The sequence below is a fragment of the Carcharhinus amblyrhynchos genome, chromosome 4 (assembly GCF_965287045.1).
Source record: "Carcharhinus amblyrhynchos chromosome 4, sCarAmb.v2.hapA, whole genome shotgun sequence".
Taxonomy (NCBI): Eukaryota; Metazoa; Chordata; class Chondrichthyes; order Carcharhiniformes; family Carcharhinidae; genus Carcharhinus; species Carcharhinus amblyrhynchos.
In genome coordinates, this window is record NC_137327.1 from 127,881,707 (window position 1) to 127,901,053 (window position 19,347).

General features: G+C 45.6%; 1 protein-coding gene across 9 annotated transcripts in view; it reads left to right on the forward strand.

The window, feature by feature from the left end:
- The window catches only part of cd99l2 (CD99 molecule-like 2), a 133,369-nt gene that overhangs the window by 77,492 nt on the left and 36,530 nt on the right, over positions 1-19,347 (forward strand). For all 9 annotated transcript variants that reach the window (XR_013886535.1, XR_013886540.1, XR_013886539.1 and 6 more), the window contains exons 2-3: positions 1,152-1,214; positions 13,307-13,348. Coding sequence is in view for 3 of the 9 variants with exons in the window: in XM_080187841.1 (XP_080043967.1) it covers positions 1,152-1,214; positions 13,307-13,348 (105 nt within the window). In the remaining 6 variants the exon portion in view is untranslated. The remainder of the gene's footprint in view (positions 1-1,151; positions 1,215-13,306; positions 13,349-19,347) is intronic.

A 19,347-nucleotide genomic window follows, 5' to 3' on the forward strand; every position in this document is an offset into this window, starting at 1 on the left:
TTTGGCTTATATTTCAAACGTTATTGACAGGCATGAGCGAGAGTCTTTCTTTCTGCAAATACACCTCCTGCTGGCGGGTCAGGAGATGGCAGGTGTCTGCAGAAGGGGCCCTCTTCAGAACTCAGGGAGGTCACATTGGAGGCCTTTTTCCACTTGCAACGGGGCAGGAGGGAGGCAGGGGCACACCGCAAACCAATGGACAGAATCACTGGTGACAAATTTGAATGCGGCTTTGTTTTTAACCCAGCCCTGGAACATAAGCCACCGAACTGCAGCGTGCAATGTGGTTCATCTCACTTACACAGTACGTTCCATTATTATGTGATTATATTTCATTGTAGGCTGCAAGTTTGCCATAAGCCATTCAGAATAGATTTTGACTATTGATTTAATGCTGTAGGTCAAAGACAATGCATGTGCAATACGGAGGAGTCCAAAGATGCACGGGTTAGGTTGATTGGCTGAACCAGATTGCCCATAATGTCCCGGGATGCATAGCTTAGAGGGATTAGCGGGGTAAATCTGAGGTTGTGGGGATAGGTCCTGGAGTGGGATTGTCGTCGGTGCAAACTCGATGGGCCAAATGTCCTCCTTCTGCACTGTCGGGATTCTATGATTATTACCAGTTGATTACAATGAAAAAGACCATGGTTGGAAGAAAAAAAATGGTTTGATGTGATCTGCATAAGATTAACAGCTGTGGCAACCTCTGAAGTTACATGTGGGAGAGGATTTCTACCAGAAACCCAGTTGCCCACTGCTGGCACCTTGGAACATTGTTTGAAAGTTCAGAGGCGTTTTGGTTTAGACGTTGCTGCGATTTACTTTTGATCTGGTTTAGAGATGTTACCCATTACCAGTTATTTTGGGGAAGTAGAGACAAAACGTACACGCGTCTATTTAAACTTTCAATTCTTCCGTCCAGTACAAAGTTAATGGCATTGCCGTGATGCATTGGGAATTCATGGATTTGATGTCAATTTAAAATTTCTAACGTGAATCCTTTCTGCCTGAGGTAACACTTGAACATTGCATCGTTGTTATCTTGAGCAGGGGGAGCTTCCTCTGACTTTAAGCAGCTCTTTGTCAAAAAAAAGACTTGATATAGTATATATTGTAACATGCCTCTGATATTTGACATTGTATTTTAGTTTTAGGAGATGATGACTTTGACTTGAATGATGCCCTCGATGATATCCCCACCAAAAAGCCACGTAAGTTTTTTGAATCATCTTCAGTGATGTTTTTGCCTTGTTATTGCAGGCTTTCTCTACATTGAAATTCTGACCAAAATTTGTTCCTTAAAAATTGTATGTTCCTGAAGTGAAATCCTGTACTTTTTTATTAGTGGGACATGTTATGGAGCAGTGGCACAGTGGTTAGCACTGCTGCCTCACAGCACTAGAGACGTGGATTCGATTCCTGGCTTGGGTCACTGCCTGTGTGGAGTCTGCATGTTCTCCTTGTGTCTGCGGGGGTTTCCTCCCACAGTCCAAAAGACATGCTGGTTACGTGCATTGGCCATGCTAAATTTTCCCTCAATGTGGTTGAACAGGTGCCAGAGTGTGGCAACTAGGGGATTTTCACAGTAACTTCATTGCAGTGTTAATGTCTGCCTACTTGTGACACTAATAAATAAACTAAACTTTATGGATAGGTAGTTATCAAGAGGAGGCAGAGAGACTGTAAAGGGAAATATATACAGGTTAAGTGAGTGGGGAAAATGTTCGGCAGTCAGTATAATGTGGGAAAATTTTAACTTGTCTTCTTTGACAGCAAGAATGGAAAAGCGGTTTACAGTTTAAATGGAGGGCTCGGGGGTGAAGTGGGGTCCTCATGCATGAATCATAAAACATAAGTGAAATAACTCCTCCAAGGCCAGTGTCCCTTCACCAAACTTAAATTTATTTACACAGTAAGCATCACTCAGACAGGTACTTCCCATGTACAGAATCTAAATCCGGAGTGCCTGAGTATTATCCAGAGTAATCCTGACGCTCCACATTATATACACATGCAAGTTCCTGAAGTGGAATCCTGTACTTGTTATTAGTAGGCAGTATTACGGAGCAGTGGTACAGTGGTTAGCCGTTGGACAAGCTATTACTGTCTGAATCAGGGAGTTCATATAATAAAAGGTCCACCTTATGGGCTTTGTAAAAGTCATTTACAGTTAGTGTGCAGGTACAGTAAGCGGATTAGGGAAGCAACTGGAATGTTGGTATTTATTGCAAGGGGAATGAAATATAAAAGTAGGGAAGTTTTACTGTACAGGGCCTGGGTGAGATTATATCTGAAATACCGTGTACAGTTTTGGTCTCCTTATTTGAAAAAGGATTAAGTTTAAAACAGTACAGAGAAGTTGACTCATTCCTGGGATGAGGGGCTTGTCTTATGGAGAAAGATTGGACAGGCTGGGACTGTATCCATTGGAGTTTAGTAGAATGAGAGGTGGTCTTATTGAGAGAGATAAGATCCTGAAAGGACTTGGTAGGATAGATACCCCACAAGATGCTTCCACTTGCGGAAGTGGCTAGAATTAGGGGAGACACTTTAAGGATAAGAGGTCGATCCTTCAAGATGGAGATGAAGAAAAATGTATTCTCTCAGGATCATTAGTCTGTGGAATTCTCCTCCCCAGAGAGAAGTAAAGGCTGTGTCATTGAATTTATTCACAGCTGTGTTAGATAGGTGTTTGATTTTATAAAGGGAGTCAAGTGTTACAGGAGGGGTAGGCAACAAAGGAGCTGAGACATAACCAGATCAGCCGTGACAGAGTAAGCTCAAGGGGCTGAATGGCCTCTGCTCCTACTTATAAAAGAAAAGCACTAGTGGTTATCAGACCCCAGGAGGAACTGCACAAAGATTCAGTAGGTATCTCATTCAAATGGATTAGTAATCTCAACAAGTTAAATGGTGGTCAGAGGTAGCACATCAGACTGAAATGCTGATGCACTTGCAACAGGGTGATGGATGCAGAGTTGATCCGTTAGTCTGTTCAGTTTCTAGCTGCTGACTGGAAGCAAAACAGTCTCTAGAAGAGCTTGAGATTGCCAGTGTGTTGGGTGGGAATTAGGGAAGATCATGGCACTTTTAGAACAATTAGATCCCTGTTGTGCCGTATAATAAAATGGAAGGAATAATTTCATTAAACTTGATAAGGGATGGGTCCTTGTAGTATGCGTTCAGCTGAAAACTATCCAGTGAATAATCACCATTTAATACTAGTACAATCTCATTTTGACCACTTTTGAGAGAGGGTTTTCCAATAACCAACCCGTAAAAGTATTGGTTTAAGTTTCCTAGTCATTCCATGACCACCTCCTCAGCAAATCAACCCCCACAATTATGGGAGTGGCAAAATAGCAGGGAAATAAATGGAGGATTAGGTGAGGTAGTCTGGAAAGTTCCTTTGAACCCTACTACACATACACACTACCTGAGGCAATCAAATACGGCCTTGTATCTCAAATCAAAAACCCCCCTTTCTTTTATACACTCTTGTGTCAGTCCAACCAGGAACTCGGCTAGCTTCTTGTGAATACTTGTAATAAATCCTCAATCACTGTATTAGCCAGCAGGTGATTCCTGGAGGTGAGTGACCCTCGGTTAAGAAAAGTCTTCTGACATCTAACCTTACAAGTTGTGTATGTGTCTCTTGATCCTCCCTAACCTTTCAGATCAAAAAGACCTCCCGCACTTACAAATCTAAATCTTCTGTTCACAGAAAGATGTCAGTCAAATCTCCTTGGTGCCTATGCTGTAAGGACTTGACTCTCTAACCTTCTTGCCACAAAACACACTGGATTTTGATGGGGGTACAGCTAAGTAAATTAGCTGAATAATTTCTAAGGTCTCTGTACCAAACTCTTCACGCCTCTTTCAGGCCTTTATCACGCACTTCCTGTAGAGAGCAAAACTGGAAGCAGTATTTTAGATGAGGCCCAACCTGCAGGCAGGAAGGATATTCCAGCCCCTCCCACCGAAAATCAATGGAATTTTGGCTGGGCCACAAATCTCCCATGGCTGCCACGATGGCCAGTGTCTTTTTCAAGGACTATGTATAATGTTCTTTTTTATTCTGTGTTTTGTTGTCCCAGCAGTGTTCTTGAATACTGTGTTTACTTTTGTCACATTTGTCATGAATCCTAAGGGGTTCCTGTGCTAAGTCTTTCTCTTGCTGAAGGGTCTCGATGTTCACACATTACAGGTAATCACATGCTTGATTTTATCTCTCCTCGTGCACACAATGCTGCATTTATCCATATTAAATTGACACTTGCAAAGTACCAGACCAGAGGGAGGAGATGGCCTAGTGGTAGTATCACTGGACTATTCATCCAGAAACTCAGTTAATGTTCTGGGAATCCGGATTTGAACCCTGCCACAGCAGATGGTGGAATTTGAATTCAATAAAACAAAAATCTGGAATTAAGAATCTACTGATGACCATGAGAACATTGTCAATTGTCAGAAAAACACGTCTGGTTCACGTATGTCCTTTAGGGAAAGAAATCTGCCTTCCTTAACGGGTCTGGCCTACATGTGACTCAACAATGTGGTTGACTGTCAACTGCCCTCCAAGGGCAACTAGGGATGAGCAATAAATGTCCCGTAAATGTTGCCCATGTCCCACAAATGAATTAAAAAATAAGTTTCCCCAGCCCATGCAACCATGATCCAGTCTATTTTTCTCAACTAAAGCGGTATCTACAGTTATTGAAGGGATATTTGCTTTTTAAAAATAGGAACACACCAGCTTCTATATGGAGCTGCCAGTTCATTTTTGCACTTGGATATGGATTAACAACAGAGGCAAGATGTGTTGACAGTTTAATCAGTATTCCAAGGTGGCACGGTGGCACAGTGATTAACACTGCTGCCTCATAGCGCTGAGGACCCGGGTTCGATTCCTGGCTTGGGTCACTGTCTGTGTGGAGTCTGCACATTCTCCCCGTGTCTGATTGGGTTTCCTCCGCATGTTCCAGTTTCCCCCCACAGTCCATGGATGTGCAGGTTAGGTGGATTGGTCATGCTAAATTGACCCTAGGACAATTAAATCCCTGTTGTGCCATATAATAAAATGGAAGGAATCATTTCAGTAAACTTGATAAGGGGTGAGTCCTTGTAGTATGGGTTTAGCTGTAAACTAACCAGTGAATAATTCCTGTTTGTCCCTAGCTCATTTTGACCACCTTTGAGAAATAGTTTTCCAATAACCAACCCATAAAAATATTGGTTTAATCACTCCATGACCACCTCCCCAACAAATTAACCAACTATGGGAGTGGCAAAATCAGAGGAACATAAAAGAAGGGTTGGGTGAGGTAGTCTGGAATTCCTCTGAACCATCCAACACACACACACACACACACACACACACACACACACACACACACACACACACACACACACACACACACACACCACCCAAGGCAATCAAATATGTCCTCATATCTCAAATCAATAGCCCAGGGATTAACAGGATAAATATGTGGGGTTACAGGAATAGGGCCTGGGTGGGTTTGTGGTTGGTGCGGAATCAATGGGCTGAATGGCCTCCTTCTGCACTGTAGGGATTCTATTCACTGGATGAAGTCCCACTGTATCAAACCGAACAAGCTGTCTATGATGATGTGAGCCATTAACATGTTTCCGAACATGTGCGTGCACATTTATACCAGAACACATTGCTGGGCAAGTGAACAAGGATATTTCCTGAAGCTTGTGGAACAGTTGATTTATTTTTAATGGCTCTGGGTTGATTGAAATGCAAGGTTGTGTGGGAGAGGGGTGGGATTTATGAATTATAAATACAAAAAAAAAGTCATGCTGACTAACCTTCATCCTGTCCCTTCCCTATGCATAACTGCATTGAAGTTAATGGAAGCGCAGTCTTATTAGAGTCCTGCTCGTGGGACTGACACCGAGGTGCTTTTCTAAAGTCTAGCGCATGCAAGTTTAATGCTAATACTTCCCAAACTGTTGCTATAGCCTGGGCAGTAACCACACAGCTGAAAGGCAGTGAGAAAGGAATTCTTCATCAGTGATTAACCTCGTGGCGTTCCCTTTGACAAAAGGCAGCAGTAGCAACAGGCTGCTGAAGGTCGAGCCCAGCAATGCTCCCTGGAAAATGATTCAGTACGAGGCAAAGGCAGCTGCCAGCAACAAATCTGCTCATCTGCAGCCAAGGCCACTCGAGGGAGTCAGCCACCCAGGTTTGTGGAAAAACAATTTAAGAAGAGCAGGAAAACAAATCCACCGTCTAGGACACACATGCCTCCAGTTGGGCTGCACACCGTAGGATCTAAACTACTCTCCGTTTCTGAGGCAAGGTTCCCTTCAGCAGCAGCAGAGCCCTGGATTCAGTTGGATGGTGTCCAGAATCGACCGCTTTCAATCTCTAAAACACTTTCCCGTCTGGAGTTATTCTTGGGCTATCCTCCAGCTCCCTTTAGAAACATAGAAAGCCTGCAGTGCAGAAGGAGGCCTTACGGCCCATCAATTCTGCACTAATAGCAATTCCATCCAGGCCCCATCCCTGTAATCCCGCATATTTACCCCGCTAATCCCTCTAACCTACGCATCCTGGGACACTAATTTAATATGACCAATGCATCTAACCTACATATCTTTGGACTGTGGGAGGACAGCGCAGTACCCAGAGGAAGCCCACGCAGACACGGGGAGAATGTGCAAACTCCACACATACAGTCACCCAAGCCAGGAATCGAACTCAGGTCCCTGGAGCTGTGAGGCAGCAATGTGCCACTGTACCGCCCCTTGGTACTTTGTAAGCCACCACCGCACTCCCGGAGAGGTGCAGCTCAGCTGATCAGACAGAACAGCCCCATGAGACTGAACATCCCCTTTCCACCGACCGTAGCCTCTGCTCCTTATTGAAATCGCACCATGACTCAGGTGAAGTTCAAGTGTCAAAGGCATTTGGATCTGGCCTAAAAATGACCATCCCCTTCCTCCCCCTCTACTCGTTAGCAGCAATGCAAAAGGATCATCCCCCCAAAAAGGCAACCATCGTCTGTTTTCCTGGATAGTGAGGATAAAAAAGGAAGGTTGCAATGGAGTCAGAACTATCCCAGCATTCCATGGCATTCAGAATGTCCTCTATTAGAACCACAATGCTGTAGCTTTGCATCAGGCTTTCCGAACCGCTGGATGGGGATGTTAGGATAATCTGACTGATCTCCCAGCCCCATGAGAGCAAGATATAATACTCCAAACACCACATCCAGGAACAAAATAGAAGGAGATGGGAAAGTTATTCGTGGCAATTGGCTTTCCCCTGTGGTACATGTGACAGCTTGCTGATTTTAGCCACACTTAATGTTTCTTGTCCCTCGGCAACACTCACGTTTATTACTCATGACACAAGATCTCACATGCAGCCTTTTTTTCTTATTTCGATGGTTTTGGCCAAATAGGAAGCGTGTTTTATTTTACAAACTACAAACTGGTCACTTTTAAAAGCAACACAAAGCGTTACTGTCCAAATTGCTCGCAAATTTCTCCAGACAGAATCCCCCAGTCCCACCCACAGCCTGGCAGGGGGAGGAAACAGAATTTGATACGAGGCCAAGACTCAGTTTCCCGGCAGTGGGATGAACTGCAGGAATTCTGTTCTCAGGATTTTAAAGATTGTTCGCCAGGAAACTGGAACAATGTTCAGCATGCATTAGCATCTCATCTAACACTGGGCGGCATGCGGTGACACAGTGGTTAGCACTGCTGCCTCACAGCGCCAGGAATCTGGATCCAATTCCCAGCTTGGGTCACTGTCTGTGTGGAGTTTGCACGTTCTTCTCCGGTTTCCTGCCACAGCCCAAAGATGTGCGGATTAGGTGGATTAGCCATGATAAATTGATCCGAGTGTCGAGGGGATTAGCAGGGTAAATATGTGGGGTTACGGGAATAGGACCTGGGTGGGATTGTGGCCTGCGCAGACTCAGTGGGATCAAACGGCCTCCTTCTTCACTGGGATTCTATGATTCCACGCACCCTGGCCATTCTCTGTTCCACCTTCTTCCTTTGGGAAAACGATACAAAAATCTGAGGTCACACACCAACCAACTCAAGAACAACTTCTTCCCTGCTTCTGTCAGACTTCTAAATGGACCTACCTTGCATTAAGTTGATCTTTCTCTACAGCTTAGCTGTGACTGTAACACTACATTCTGCATTCTCTCACTGCCTTCTCTATGAACAGTGTGTTTTGTCTGTACAGCAAGCAAGAAACAATATTTTTCACTGTGACAATAAATCAAATCAAAGATTCTATAACATTCATTCAGAGGCCACCTTTCCAGAATCAACATCCCCCCCCCTCCCACCCCGCAAATTAAAATTCCTCCCGCCAGCAAGTAATTAGAAGGTTCACTTTTACCATTGTGTACAAGTGACGTGTACTTGGAGAACTTCACTTCTTTCACAACCTGGAGACAAGTAGATGCTGCTTTCACCTCACTGGGGGGCCGCTGACAACTTCAGTCAGATTGGGTGTTAGTTGGACAAGCTGCACTAAGCGGGGGGCAGATAAGATACAAGAGTGGAGCGGAAACTGGACACGGGAGGCAGGTTAAGGGCGGAGGGAGGTGGGTTACAGAGTGTGTCCAGAGAAGGAGAATGTCAGGGCAGGGAGAGGCAGAGAGGGAATGTGTGGGGGAGAGCAGCATTACAGACAAAAATGGTGGGAGAACGATGGTCCTGGAGGGTGGAGTCTTGGGAGTTGAACTGAAGATGCTGGACAACAGGGGCGGGAGGGGTGGGAGTGGTGGTTAGTGGGATGCAATTGGGTGGCATGACCAGGGTGATAATTGAGGAAGATTTCATGCAGGGTAGGTGGGAAGGGGGGTGCGGGATGTAGTCTGGGTTTTGGGTGGCAGACAGGGTAAGGGCTGAAATACCTCAAATTCTGCCTCCCATCTGGGAATGCTTCTGCTTGTTGTGGGTGTTTGTGTCCTGCACAAAGACAGGAGGATTGATTGTCATCCCAGTAGTTGCATGAGGATTTCAGGAGCGTGCTCACCTATGGCAGTTGCTGAGCTTTGTGCAATAAGTGATAAAGAAACAGGTTGTTCATACAACTGATATGAGATTGAGAGTATGACGTGGTTGGCACAAGTTCCATGCAAATGTCCCATCTGCTGCTGAGAGCTGCAACCCAGACTCCTGCATGACCTCCCGATCCACACTTACATTTAGACTGCTTGATGCTCCCATAGGTGTCAGTGAGAGGAAACAGTGCAATTACCCTGGTGGAACCCGGCAGGTTATTCATCCTCTTCCTGCACTGCTGGGCCTCACTGCTTCTACCCTCCGCTGTGACCTCCATCCAGGCCATCGAGGTCGTACTGGAGAACCTCCTGCTGCCAAGCCAGGAAAAGAGCACCTCCCTTGGCTTGGAGGAGAGTGTCCAAGGAGGCTTCGCTGAACCGTAGGTTGTTTTCTTTTCTGTGACGTTCTCCGTCTGTGTTGAAGGACAGCCAGACTGAAGCTTCTGGCCTATAGAGAGTGAATGATGTCAGCGTGCCCTTACAGTATGACGCCCATACCTTGGAGTCCATAAGGTAATGGTGTCCAGTGACTTCCTGTGTGCTCTCCACCACAATGCCCTGTACTGGTGTATGTTTAATGAGTTGACCAGCGCAAAATCATCAGCTGCCCTGACCCCTTATGGGCTTGGACTGCTTTGGTATCTGAGGAGTCACGAATTGTGCTGAACATTGTACAGTCTTCAGCAAACATCCCCACTTCTGACTGTATGATGGAAGAAAGGTGATGGTAGAAAGAAAGCTCATTGATATGCCCACTGGAGATGGTGAGACCTAGAACACTATTGTATGCAACACCTGCAGTGCAGACCTGGGACTTAGATGATTGACTTCCAACCACTAGAATCATCTTCCTTTGTGCTGAGGACTCCACAAGTCCTAAGTCCCACTTTTTTCTGGAATATTGTTAGGACCCATAGCCTTTGCAATATCCCCTGCCTTCAACTGTTCCTTGATGTCAAGTGGAGCCAATCGATTTGGCTGAAGACTGACATCTGTGACGCTGGGGACCGCCGGAAGAATGGGTCACCCACTTGCCATAGAGTCCCAGAGGTTTACAGTGTGGAAACAGGCCCTTCAGCCCAACTTGTGTGTGCCCCCCAGTTCTGGCTGATGATTGTTGCAAATGCTCCAGCCATATCTCTTACACTGACGTGCTGGGCCTCTGCCAGCATTGAGGTTTATGGAGCCTCCTCCTCTAGTTACATGGTATAGCTGGGGCTGTATAAACAGTCATGTTTATGCATTAGCTTAGTCAAGAAATAAATTTCTATTTTTAGTCATAAGACCAGTCTAAATAGTCGGTGCACATCATCTAAGATTGGCTATGTTATGCCAACATACAAAAGTCAAGGCTGCCATTCCAGTGCAGGACTGTGGAACTGCTTCCAAGTGCCATCTCCCAGATAAAACAGTAAACCAACACCCCCGTGTGTCTTCTCGGGTGAATAACATACCAACATTTCCAAAATGTATGAAACACAACAAACGTACTTTCAATTATTGTTGCTTGAGGACATCATAGGTTTCTGAAGGATAATACCAATGTCATCCAATAGGAAACTATGCCATGGATTCCAACACTGGTTCTTATGCTAATTAGGATATTGCTTTAGTTTTGCTGCACCTTGTTTTCTTGCTGAGTATCTAAATTCTGTGCTCAAGTAAAAGAGGAAAAGTTGATTTAAAGCAAAATTTTGGAATCAAGTGCATTAGCAGCCTCCTATTTTGGAACAGAACCTACGTGCATTTATTTCAGCTGTCATTTAAGGTTTGGTTGGTGACTTACCTCTCTGCAATGACCTCAATGAGGCACATGAGGTTGGCATGTTGGAGTATGAGCTCCCTGATTGAAATAATCACTGTGCCACTGTGGGGTGGCACAGTGGTTAGCATTGCTGCCTCACAGCTCCAGGGACCCAGATTCGATTCCTGGCTTGGGACACAATCTGTGTGGAGTTTGCATGTTCTCCCCGTGTCTGTGTGGGTTTCTTCCGGGTGCTCTGGTTTCCTCTCTCAGCCCAAAGATGTGCAGGTTAGGTGGATTGGCCATGCTAAATTGCCCCTTAGTGTCAGGAGGACTAGCTAGGGTAAATGTATGGGGTTATGGGGATAGGGCTTGGGTGGGGATAGTCGGTGCAGACTCGATGGGCCGAATGGCCTCCTTCTGCACTGCAGGGATTCTATAATGCCTGCCTAATCAGGGAGCCTCACCTCTGTATATATTGAAGAGTGTCAAGGGTATGACGTTCCGGATTCTGACTGTGTACCTGAAGCACTCTAAGAGGAATAGAGTTGGTACATAAACGGAATGTAGTGAGGGGACACTGGCCTCTGAGGAGTTATTTCACTCTCGGTCAGAGAGTTGTGGGTGCAAATCTCACACTAGGACTTGAGCACATGACATTCCAGTGCAGTACTGTGGAGCTGCTTCACTCTTGGAAGTGTCATCTTTCAAATAAGACTGCCTGGAATGCTCTGTTTCATTGGCACAGGTGTAGAATACAAAGGTAGGGATGTGATGTTGGGTTTGTATAAAACACTGGTGAGGCCCCAACTGGAGTACTGTGTGCAGTATCTGGCTGCTACATTTCAGGAAGGATGTAACTGCTCTGGAGAAAGCACGGAAAATATTTACTAGAGTGTTGTCCGGGCTGGAGAATTGTAGCTACGAGGAGAGAGTGGAGAGGTTGGAGTTGTTTTCCTTGGAATAGAGAAGGCTGAGGGATGAAATGAGTGAGGTATACAAGATTGTAAGGGTTAGGGAAAGAGCGGACAGGAGGAACCTGTTTCCCTTGACAGAGAGTTCAAAAAAACAAGGATTCAAGCTAAGGTGTAAAGGGGGCATGAGGAAGCACGCTTTTATGCAGAAAGTGTCTGGAATTCGCTGCCGAGTTGGTGGTGGAGGCAGAGACTCTAAACTCTTTTAAAAAGTACCTGGATCTGCACCTTAAGCTGTAAACTGTGGGGCTATGGGCCGTAAACAGGAAGATGGAATTAGAAAGGGCACCTGGGTGTCTTTGGGCCAGCATGGACAAGATGGACCGAATGGCCCCCTTTGGTGCTGTTTCATTTCCATGGTTCTGAGATATTAAATCAACACCTCTGTGTGTCTTCACGAGTGGATGGAAAATATCTCGTGGAGGTAATCAGAAGAAGAGCAGGGATGAAACCCTGGCTTAATTTGTTCTTTTAGCGGGATATGGTCCCAGGAAGGGTCGGGGGATTTAGTTCAGTCGGGCAGCATGGTTGGGCAGGCTTGGAGGGCCAAAGGGCCTGTTCCTGTGCTGTAATTTTCCTTGTTCTTTGAATTTCCGATACTTATCTCTCAATCAGCATCAGAAGCAGATTATTTTGTCATTATCACTTTGCTGTTTGCGGGAACTTGCTGTTTGCAAATTTCGTACCTTATCACAGTGACTGCATTTAAATAAATTACTTAATTGGTAAAGTATTTTGAGATATCCAGTGCTTCTAAAAGCTCTGTATAATTGAGAATGCAAGTCATACTTTACATAGAGCTCTGAACATCTGAAGAAGAAACTGGATTTATTTTAGACAAGATCCATTAAATTTTAAAGTACAGTATTTTTTTAATTTCCTCTTTTTCTGCTGCAACTTTAATTCTTTCATTAACCCTAAGAGAAAGTGCTGGAAAATCTCAGCAGGTCTGGCAGCACCTGTAAGGAGAGAAGAGAGCTGACGTTTCGAGTCCAGATGGCCCTTTGTCAAATGGCCCTTTGTCATCTGGACTCGAAACACCATCTCTTGTCTCTCCTTTCCGATGTTGCCAGACCTGTTGAGATTTTCCAACATTTTCTCTTTTGGTTTCAGGTTCCAGCATTAATTTGCTTTTATTCTTTCATGTTGCCTCTCAGTAACTGAAAGCAGGGACTGAGCAGGAGTCGCCCAAGGTAACATGTTTTAAATTTTTGCTTTCTGGCCCATTCCTCATGTTATCGATGCAACAGCCTGTCTGAAGTGGGGAACTCGCTAAGTGCGGCATAATGTGGCATCCTGCCACTCCATTGGCGCAACACATTCGTTGACAGACAGCACACGACTATGCATTGGTGCAGAAGTGCTTGGCTCTTCTCAATGATCTCAGTGCTTCATTCTGCATTAGCCGAATGGGAAGTGACAGTGAACACAATGCCTTAGACTAATCTCCAAGCGCTTTACAGTGTCTCTGCATAATACAGTGCACACCAGTAATGCCGAGTCTATTTTCTCAACAGCTCCTGCAAAGCCTCGCAATCCCTCAGGTGGGAAAGACACAGGTGAGCGTTTTCCTTCAACTTTCATGTGATGCAGACTTTAATATTCATATAATTGCGTGACGATAAGCACCATTGCCGCCATGGGCCACATCAGTAAGGTTCAGTGAAGGCATAACCACAGTAACATCTCCATCTGTGCACAATGTAAACCATGAAACTTCATCTGGAATGTTTGTCTGGCCAGTGTGGCAGGGGTCAGTGCAAAGTCACTGCGGTCATACTTCCACATCAGGAGGTGATGAGTCAGGACCTGATTAGGGAGCCTCCCAAAATGCTTTGCTACCACGGTGGCTGATGTGGATTGCAGATCAGGCTTACTAATCGGCAAGCTTCTTCCTGAGATTTCCTGTCATCCCCGATATTGCCTTAATGTTGTTCGATGTGGCACCAACAATTTTCCATCCAGTTCCTGGAGTGTGGGGTTTTGATTTGCGGGGGGAGGGGGTGGTGGGGGGTTATATGAGGTGTGGAGGTGGTGTGGTGGGGGGGGGGTGGGGTATGGGGTGTGGAGGTAGTGGGAGGGTGCATGGGGGTGGCGGTGAGGGAGAGTGTATGGGGTGCAGGGCAGTGCGCAGGTGATGGGGAAGTGTAAGGGTTGGGAGGGGGTGTTTGGGATGTGTGCATGATGAGGCTTTTATGGGCGGGGTGGTGTGTGGGGTGGGGGTGGGGGTGGCAGAGGGGGATGTATGGTGAGTGGGGGGTGGGGGTGGTGGGAGATGTGGGGGGATCTACTTAAAAGCCTCATCCCACCACTGATGGTGTTCAGCCACTGGTGGTTGCCATGCAACGATCATTCTCCCCTGGGGAGCTCCTTCCTTCAAAGGCAGTCAGTGCCTGATGTCCCAGCGTTGGGAAAGAGTGAGGTACTACTGAGAGCCATCCCAACCCTCATGCTGTCCTCTCTTCCCCCCACCCCCAACCCCTCTGTGCCTTCCATCCTGCTGAGAGCCACCCCGCCCTCACTGCAGCCCTCTCTCTCCTCTCCCCCTCTGCCGCCTCCATCCTGTGACTTCCAGTCTGCTCACCCTCATCCGTGGCCTGGTTAACTTGGTGATCCTTCCAGAGCTTGTCCGGCACTTGCCACTGCTCTGACTGGTATTGCTTGCAGTGGACAACTAGCAGCCTCTGGCTGTCAGCTCTTAGGAGTGGGACGTCTGCTTCCGTGGATCCATAATCCTGGGAAAGGCCAGTCCATAGATGCGCAATTCCCTGTTCAGCACTTAATTTGGCAGACTTCCCCAAAGGATGTATTACAGGGGTCCCATTGCCTCTACAGCTAATGGACAAGACCCCCATCACCTCAATTAAATAGCCACTCCATAAGTTCATTTCACACCATGGCAGGTTGCGAATTTCAATTAATCTTAACATTAGGAAGCTGTTGTCCACCAGAGTCTTTCAAGGAAGCTAACCTTCACTATCCAGTTTGATTTGATTTATTATTTTTGTCACGTGTATTAGTACACTGTGAAAAGTATTGTTTCTTGCAGGCTATACAGACAAGGCATACCATTCAGAGCATACAGAGAAGGGAAGGAGAATGTAGTGTTACAGTCATAGCTAGGGTGTAGAGAAAGGTCAACTTAATCCAAGGTAGGTCCATCCAAAAATTTGATCGCGGCAGGGCAGAAGCTGTTTTTGAGTCGGTCGGTATGTGTCCTCAGACTTTTGTATCTTTTTATTGATGCAAGTGGAAGAGAGAATGTCAGGGGTGCATGGGGTCCTTGATTACACTGGCTGCTTTTCCGAGGAGCGGGAAGTGTAGACAGTTTCAAAGGGTGGAAGCTGGTTTAAGTGATGGACTGGGCTTCGTTCATGACCCTTTGTAGTTTCTTGCGGCCTTGGGCAGAGCAGGAGCCATACCAGGATGTGATACAAGCAGAAAGAATGCTTACCATGGTGCATCTCTAACTGTTGGTGGGAGTCGTAGCTGACGTGCCCAATTTCCTTAGCCTCCTGAGAAAGTAGAGGCGTTAGTGGGCTTTTTTAACTATAGCATCGGCGCGACAGATTGTTGATGATCTAGACAGCTAGAAACCTGAAGCTCTCGACCATTTCTACTTCATCCCTGTTGATATAGACAGGGGCATGTTCTTCACTACACTACCTCAAGTCGATAACTATCTCCTTTATTTTGTTGACATTGAAGGAGAGATTATTGTCGTCGCACCAGTTTACCAGATTCTCTATCTCATTCCTGTACTCTGTCTCGTCATTGTTTGAGATCGGACTCACTACAGTGGTGCCATCAGCAAGCTTAAAAATGGTCAGTTGATGGGTAATGCCCCCTCAAGGACAAGTCAAAGGCCTCGACCACCACCACAGCATATCTAGAATTTGTGAAATAAATGAATCCAGAAAGTCAGATGGTGAAGGGTGGAACCAAAGCCAATGTCTACATATTTTTGTGTAAGAATATATTTGCAGAGGTGAACATTGCAAACATGTACTCCTAACTCCCACAGGGCAGCACAGTTGTTAGCACTGCTGCTTCACAGCTCCAGGGTCCTGGGTTCAATTCCCGGCTCGGGTCACTGCCTGTGTGGAGTTTGCACATTCTCCTCGTGTCTGCATGAGTTTCCTCCGGGTACTCCGGTTTCCTCCCACAGTCCAAAGATGTGCGGGTTAGGTTGATTGGTCATGCTAAGAAATTGCCCCTTAGTGTCCAGGGATGCATAGGTTAGAGGGATTAGTGGGCAAAATATGTAGGGATATGGGGCTAGGGCCTGGGTGGGATTGTGTTCGGTGCAGACTCGATGGGCCGAAGGGCCTCTTTCTGCACTGTAGTGTTCTATGATTTTATAACTCAACGTCCACAGTTTCAGTCTGTTCCTATTTATAGGAGCACAAGTGAAACTCCGATTAATACGTACACCACCTGTAGACAGTTAAATATATAAATTACACATCTATTTTGCAGCACAGTGGTCAGCACTGCTGCCTCATAGCGCCAGGGACCCGGGTTCAATTCCGGTCTTAGGGGACTGTGTGGAGTTAACACATTCTCTCCATGGGGTTGCTCCAGTTTCCTCCCACATTCCAGAGACGTGTAGGTTAGGTTGATTGGCCATGCTAAATTGCGCCTTAGTGTCGGGGTATTAGCGGGGTAAATACGTGGGGTTGCACGAATAGGACCTGGGTGGGATTGTTGTTTGTGCAGGTTTAATGCATTGAATGGCCGCCTTCTGCACTGTACAGATTCTATAGAAGAAAAGATTTGTCTCTGTTCTGTGAACCTGCAAAGGAGGGGACATAAATTTACTGTTTACGCCTGAAGTTTAAAAGGAGGATGGAAAGAAACTCCCCCCCCCACCATGGTATGTTGTTCCTTAACGTCCAAAGATACGTAGATTAGGTGGCTTCTCCATGGGAAATGTATGTGGTTACTGGGAGAAGGCCTGGGAAGATGACTCTGTCAGAGCATCGATGCAGACTCAATGGGCTGAATGGCCTCTTTATGCACTGTAGGGTTTCAATGATCCTAAGAACAAATTGAAAGCATGGTGCAGTTCCACACACAAATAAACTTATGCTTATAGTTTTTACACACAACAGAAGTACATTTCAGGGGTATGTTTTGAACTAGACATCAGACTGTCTGGGGGAAGCTTCTGGCAATGTTTGATCAATGAGGAAGGCACTGATAGTTGAATGCATCCTTTGTCAGAGAATTAAGAAGTGCTCTGTGATAACAGCATCCTGCCTCCGGGAGGGAAAAGCAAAATGAAATGAAGCGTTTTCCAAGCTGAATGTAGCCACCTGTGTCCTTTATCATAGAAACCTTACACTGCAGAATGAGGCCATTTGGCCCTTCGAGCCTACACTGACCACAATCCCAGCCAGACCCTATTCCCATAACCCCGTGCATTTACCCTAGCTAGTCCCCCCTGACACTTGGGGGCAATTTAGCATGGCCAATCCACCTAACCTGCACATCTTTGGAGTGTGGGAGGAAACTGGAGCACCCGGAGGAAACCCACGCAGACACGGGGAGAACATGCAGACTCCAAACAGACAGTCACCCAAACCAGGAATCGAACCCAGGCCCCTGGCACTGTGAGGCAGCACTGTACCACCGTGACGTGGATTATTTTTACTTTTTACGTTGCAGTCGCTTGAGGTCCACCTGTTGTCCTGGTTGATTAAAGAATAATCCACCCGATCGCAGCCATTTCTGGTGCATTTCTGTGCTGCAGACAAAACATTTGTGTAGTTATTGGGAATGAAACTCAAGGTACACAAAAATAAAAAAAAAGTCATTTGTTTGCTGGGGAAAGAGAACAGATAACAATTGAAAGAAAAACACACAGGGATTCTTTCTTGAAATCCTGACTCTCTTGTGCCAAATGTGCATAAGATGTTTGCTTAAGGATGAAATGAATGTCTGTTAACTCTGTGCAGAAAAATTCCAACCAATACCAGTCACTAACGATCGTTTAACTAATGTCCTTTAGGGAAGGAAATTTGCCGCCTTTACCTAGTCTGGCCTACATGTGACTCCAGAGTCACAACAATGTGGTTGACTACCAACTGCCCTCAGACAACTAGGGATAAATGATGGCCAGCCAGCGACACCCATGTCCCACAAACTAATTTTAAAAATGCTGAGCTCCCATGTAATAAGTCCACGATGGGGACTCTAAATAATCTGTCTATAATAAAGAAGCTTTATTAGCAGGTTTCCAAACTGAATTATTTTCACCTTTCAATTAGTAAATGAAACGAATAACTTGAATATGTGCTCGGAGCGTTTTACATCAGATGTACAGCCCAGCACTTGCTTATTCCACCCAACTGGTCTATGTTGGTGTTTATGCTTCCCAGGAGCCTCCATCCACCTTATCCATCTAACCCTACCAACATAACCTTCAATCCCTTTCTGCCTTGTATACCTATCTAATTTTTCCTTAAGTGCATTTGCGGTGATGCAGGGGACGTAATCAGTTTTCCTGGAAGTCTCTCTCAAAGCATTTTGACCACACGACAATATGCTGAAGACCTTGAATCACTCAATGACGTTTCAGTCACTTTTTTGTCCCCCCGAGTCTTCCCTTTTATTCTCTGCCCTCCAGCCTGTGAATGTTTTTATGGTGCAGCTTATAAATCTGTACAAATGTTTTGAGATGTGTCTTGTCACACATTTGAGTCACTATTTTAACAATGACAATGAAAGCCAGTCAGGTCCTGTTGGTTTTTTTCTGACTGTGGATTGACTGTCAGATTTGTGTGGACAGGTACAGCAGTTCTACCTTATGACATTGAGTTGACACATCATGTGGCACCTTAACCTGATGGAGTGCTCCTGTATTCCAATCCACCACAAATGATGTGGGAGATCTGTTGATGTATTTTGTTATTTACTTCACTTTTCCTTTCGCCACGCGCTGATGTGCTACAGTGATGTGCTACACTCTGGAGTGTAGGAGGCTTAGGCGTGATCTTGTAGAGAGTCTACAAAATAATGAGGGGCATAGATCAGCTAGATGGTCAATATCTTTTCCCAAAGGTAGGGGAGTCTAAAACTAGAGGGTATAAGTTTAAGGTGAGAGGGGAGAGATACAAAAGGGCCCAGAGGGGCAATTTTTTCACACAGAGGATGGTGAGTGTATGGAACAAGCTGATAGAAGCGGGTACAATTCTGTCTTTTAAAAAGTGCTTAGACAGTTACGTGGGTAAGATGGCTAATATAGAGGGATATGGACCATTCGCAGGCAATTGGGACCAGCATAGGAGTTTAAAAAAGGGGAAGCGTGGACAAATTGGGCCAAAGGGCCTATTTCCATGCTGTAAAACTTCTATGACTCTATGTCCAGCTCATGACATCGCACTCTCCCCCTTTACCAAACATTACTGAAAAATGTACTTGTACTTTTCCATTGTACTGGGCATTCCAGGAGAAAGTAAGTTCTGCATGCTCTATAGCATCTAATCTATTCAGCCAACAATGGAAATTAAAAAGGGATAAAAGTACACTGAAAATTATTTTACTTCTTTGAACA